Source organism: Neltuma alba, unplaced genomic scaffold (assembly GCF_004799145.2).
Source record: "Neltuma alba isolate B1F8T4 unplaced genomic scaffold, ASM479914v2 tig00013147_pilon, whole genome shotgun sequence".
Classification (NCBI taxonomy): Eukaryota; Viridiplantae; Streptophyta; class Magnoliopsida; order Fabales; family Fabaceae; genus Neltuma; species Neltuma alba.
This window is the reverse complement of record NW_021637461.1, coordinates 19,467-24,620: the sequence shown is the minus strand read 5'-3', so window position 1 is coordinate 24,620 and position 5,154 is coordinate 19,467. Positions and strand designations below refer to the sequence as shown.

At 37.8% G+C, this 5,154-nt stretch overlaps 1 protein-coding gene across 2 annotated transcripts; it reads right to left on the bottom strand.

The window, feature by feature from the left end:
• LOC114734811 (short-chain dehydrogenase TIC 32, chloroplastic-like) lies at positions 1-3,144 on the bottom strand. 2 transcript variants are annotated; one of them, XM_028922456.1, is made up of 8 exons: positions 2,952-3,144; positions 2,270-2,501; positions 2,073-2,152; positions 1,068-1,221; positions 884-962; positions 656-743; positions 521-567; positions 1-446 (listed from the first exon to the last, which is right to left on the bottom strand). In XM_028922456.1, exons 1-8 carry the CDS (start codon positions 3,079-3,081, stop codon positions 357-359), a joined length of 900 nt encoding a protein of 299 aa, XP_028778289.1. In that variant the 5' UTR covers positions 3,082-3,144; the 3' UTR covers positions 1-356. The 2 variants fall into 2 exon arrangements, with proteins under 2 accessions (XP_028778289.1, XP_028778287.1); XM_028922454.1 differs by having other exon boundaries at positions 1-436.
• Positions 3,145-5,154: the final 2,010 nt, after the last annotated feature.

Sequence of the window (5,154 nt, the reverse complement as noted above, 5' to 3'; positions counted from 1 at the left end):
TACAAGAACAAATAAACTTTCTATAATTGTATAACTTGAGAGATCGAGGATGATATAAAAGAGAGTGAGAGTGTAAGACTATAAAAAAGCTTGTGTTCCTCTCAACCTCTCTCCTACTGCAGAATACTGGGATCCAATTCAAAACCCCTTATTAATTATACATGGGGTGGGGTCTTTGTATGTAAATGGCGAATATAATATTAGTATAATATATATACACACATACAAAACCATTTTAAGATGAAATGGGAGGTCAAGCGGCAGCTTTGCGTAATCGTTTGTGAAGTAGAGAACGTGTGTTGTTCCATAGCTTGAGAGCTTCAGATTCGTCATTGGCCAAAGATGAACAGCTACTCTCATTGCAGTCTAAGAAGTACTTCCCACTCATTCCTTCTATTTCTGGGCTCAACGCTACATAACAGGTCGTTGCTGCTCCCTGCAATCACCTACTTTGTATTATATAATGTTTATCTTTCAATTTTCTGGGCCAACAAGTTTACTTTCTATTTGTTTTACAAACCTGAGAAGTCGATTTGAGTAACTTGGATGCTATGAAAAACAAGGAATCTGCATGCGTGGAAGATTACATTGGGTAAGTTCATCAGTTTTGGACACAATTCAAATGAATTGCACTTTTTTGCAGAAAATTAAGAACCTGTTATGAGACTCTTGTGAGCTCTCATGATTCCAGTCTTCACAATGCCCGGATGGACCACGTTGATAGTTACTCTTGCATTTCTTGCCTGCGTGTAGTGTCAAACATTTCATTTTCAAACATCATAGCTTTTGGTTTATCTACTACCCAACTAAAAGCTGAGCTTCTACCTCACGAATAATTGATCGATATGAGTTAGAAAGACTTGGTTTTGATTTCTTCTCTTACCTTTAGCTGTTTGGCCATTTCCCTGGCATGCAAAATACTGGACAGTTTTGACAGGGCATACGCATGCGTGCCATTATAGCTGCATTATTGTTGTTGAAAAGGAAAAAGTTAAGCGTCGCAGCTAACCAAATTCCATCAAAATGGGGGATAATTTTGCAGATAATTAAGTTCCTGTGGTGATTACTTTCTTCCTTTAATCATGTCCTTGAATTGAAAAGCTTCTCTTTTGACCCAACTATGGATCATTGAAGACACGTTTATGATTCTTCCTTCAATGCCCGTCTTCTCTGCTGTTTCTGTCATTCTCTCCAATAGCATTTCCGTTAACAAGAAATGTCCTGCATCAAAACAAATTATCGAAAGTTATTTTCCGTTTATTTGGTGCATAATCACCTCAAAAGTTATCGACTTTCTTTATTTGAGTTCTTTTTTCTCTGCTAATTTTCACTTTAGAAACGGGCCACTGAGAGATACTATCGCATGCCCAGTGCTGGGAATTTGTGGACCTTAATAAAGGTTAAATCATTGTCCCCCATCTTATATGAAACCTAAAGAGAAAAGTAAACCAACTTTTTCTTTCTCTCTTTCTTTTAAGGGAGTGCCTAATAAAACAAAGGCTACTGATCAGTTGATCCACACTTGAAGGCTTCAAATCGCTATTAATATTGCACAGTGTTCTTGTATTTACTTTAAGGGCTTTGACTAATTATGCATTTGCTTTAATCTTAATTTACGCTGTCCCCACTTAGAACATAAAAGAAAAAGATAACATCGACCTCTTACGGAAGCACTCCAGCCATAGGATTGTAAATGAAAGAATTGTGTGTACGAACTGATCCTTTTTTCCCTTTCACCCAAGGCATTTGAGCAGCATTGAGATTCTTATTTTCTGGGGAGTCATTAATCCAAAGGACGTAAAACTTAACTATGAAAAGACCAGTGAATAGTACCACCCACACACGCAAGCGTGGTGACTGGGGCCCTTTTGTTAGATCAATTCAATGATTCTCTTGACTTTGTTTCCGTGTGCGTGTGCGTGTGCGTTAAGGATTGAAAAGAGGAGTTGGTAACATCTGGACTCATATGCTGCTGAATCGGTGATTGCCAAACAAGTAGCAGTGTGCTTTAAATTTCAAGTCAATAGACAGACATGAAAAAGAGACAAGATCTCTGAGAAAGACAACTATACCTAGGTAATTTGTTGCAAATGTCATCTCAATTTTCTCTTCGGAGAACTCCAAGTTCTGTGAGTATATCCCAGCATTGTTTCTGCAGAATTATTGATTTGTTCATCAAGAACTCTTTCAGAATGGTAAATATGGGGGTGCGTGTGTGTGTGTGTGTAACCATGAACGTAATAAAGAGAGATGATGAGAAAGTACGCACATGAGGATGTTAAGAGGGAGTTGGAGAGCCAAGAAGTCGGAACAAAATCTCTGGACGGAAGCGAAAGAGCTGAGATCAATCTCAAGCAATATAACCTCAGCATTTGGACTCTCCTTCAGGATATTCTCTCTCACTTCCCTCGCCTTCTTCATGTTCCTCGCACCGATCACTACCCTCACTCCTCTCTTCGCCAACACTCTTGCCGTTTCAGCCCCAATACCAGAAGTCGCCCCTTCAAATATTATTTCAAATCAACACTATATTAATTAAGGTATATATCACACGTGCTTTCATGTATATTTAAGAATATATATATATATATATATATCTGTCATCTGTGCATATATTACGGTGGGAGAAAAGTTCCTGCGTCGGTCGCAGATGAGACGAAGACGATCGATATCTAATCTCGACCAATGAGAGAAAGTACGCATGTACAAGAGACAAAACCATATCTTTCTGTGCGGCCAAAAGAATCACCACATATATACAATCATACTGAGAAAGAGCTTGAAACTTAATTAATGTCAAAACTGGCTAATAATTCAGCAGATGATAATTCGAGCAACAATCCATTAGAATCCACATAAAGAAAGCTGATGAAAAAATGGATGATAAGTCGTTGAGTATGATTAGAAGGTGTAAAACTGCTAGAGAGAAGGTATGAGTGGGATTGAATTACCAGTAATGAGAGCAGTGAGACGAGAAGGAAGCGTTGAAGAACAGTGTTCAGTGACTTGCTCAGCTGTGGAATTAGAGCCAAAACCACTTGGGCCAGCGATTCCTGCTAAGTACCTTATTGTCGCCTTCATGGCTCCTTACTTTGCCTGCTTTTTTGAAACCTTTAATCAGAGGAAAGATAGAGAGAGAGAGAGAGAGAGAGAGCATTTGGTTTGTGAGACTGCAAAGCAAAACTATCCAAAGTTATATACCCAAACTGAGCGCATAAACACTGTAGCTATCATTTAGCCCTTGGACTAACCTAACCTGATAGTTTTAACCAATTAACGAAGTTGTTTTGTCGTCATCGAGCTCTTCTCACACTGGTTGAGACCACCTATTTCTCATGGTCCACAAATTATGGGATTTAAACCGACCATCTGAGCTTCATATTTACTGTTACCTTATTTTTCTAGATTTTTACATCTGCCAATATGTTCCTCTTTTTTTTTTGGGTTCTTTTTTGTGTCTTGATTTCTCATGATTACAGGCTGTCTTTACTAACTGGCCTACTGCATTTTTTGGTGAGCTGAACACACGGTTATATTTCTTTTTCTTGTTAAAATTTCCAGGTGCATATATAATTATGCTTCTGTACTACGAAAAAAGTGCATAATAATGGTTAATTCAGAGCGAAAAAGAATCATTATATGAAGATTACCACTGAAGTTAAACCCAAGTTCTTACGTGTACATGATGCTTGACGGTAGTGGCCTTCCTTTTTCAATTTGCTTTTGCTTTCCACAAAACTGGTTCTCTGTGTGAAAATATAAATGTGGTTTATCAGATGTGACTTCTTGCGCTTTCATTGTTAATAAAAAATATTATCATCTTACAACCAAAATCTTTGAAATAACCCCTACAACGTGTTTGTGTGTGGCTTGATTAGTTAGTACAACCATACACACACACGCGCGCACACACAATATAGAAGTCATCGTTTTATATATTTAAAAAATAAAACACGTGGTGGGGGGAATTCTATGGCTAGATTATATATAACGGAATGCCGAAACTTGAGGGAAAGAACAAATATATATATATATATATATATATATATTCCTCGCAGGATTTCATGTGATTACTGACCTGATGTTTGTGCATATAACTTGATCCTGATTTCTTGTTGAAAGTCGGCTTAATTAGGTTCTTCATTTCTCAACAAGCTAAGGTATTTTTGGGATTAACGTACGAAATTAGGATGTGTTAGGGTTTCATGATTGATGCACCAGTTGTAGGAGTATATAATGAATATGCTCCTAGTTTCTTGCTCAAAGGCGGCTTAATTTGATGATGTTTAATTTACGAATAAGGTTGCTTTAACTTTTTGGGATCAACGAAATCCAAATGCAATTAATTAATTAACCGGCAATTCTGGCAAAGTAGTGTAGCCCACTCGTTGACTTAATGAGATGACACTTGGCCACGTACGCCATTCCTTCATCTTCGCTAATATAATGTTTAGCTTAGTGGCAGTGAGATGGACCATTGACCTGGCCATTCGGGGGCCACCATTAATTTGTATGGATGTTCTTGTTTTTGGGAAATTAAAGGGAAAAAAGGGGTTTAAATGATTATTTTAATTAAAAATTTAGATGAGGAGAGTCTGAAGTCTCATTATAATCACGAATGAAGATCCTAGTATCTATGTTGGTAGTGGGAATTTAAATTCCCATTCTTACAATTAAAGTAAAACATGATTGAATGACAACGTTGTTATTAATTGGATTAAGTTTTACTAGTTGTTAAGGATTACAAATATATAGGTGCGTATTTAGTGAAGTAGGGGGTGGCTAATTAAAGTATCCGGGGGCCATGCATGGGGTGATGAGTATGAATGTAGCCCGAACACGTGTGGTTCTAGAAATATGAATGATGATGGCATGCGATGTAAGTTTTGTGGATTTGAAATTTGGGGAGAGAGAGAAGGGAAGCGGTTAAAAGAGACAGAGACATGGGTGTTGCAGACAAAGATGCTTTTGGTGCGTGCATAGCCTGCCATTCGCCCTCTTTCTTTTGTCCCCATCCACATTTCATCTCTTCTTTCCTTCCTTTCCCGTCACCGTCTAAATTTGAATATCACTCACACACCCTATACTTGGAATTGATGCCTCATTTTTATTCATTATATCCATCCGTGTTATCGCCTCCCCTCTTTCATGCAA

Excerpts from the sequence above, each read along its gene's own strand:
- LOC114734811 (XM_028922454.1), bottom strand. The coding sequence starts at position 3,081 with ATGAAGGCGACAATAAGGTACTTAGCAGGAATCGCTGGCCCAAGTGGT. Across the intron at positions 1,222-2,072 it reads ATTTGCAACAAATTACCTAG|GACATTTCTTGTTAACGGAA; the intron begins GTATAGTTGTCT and ends GTTTTGATGCAG. Across the intron at positions 963-1,067 it reads GACATGATTAAAGGAAGAAA|CTATAATGGCACGCATGCGT; the intron begins GTAATCACCACA and ends ACAATAATGCAG.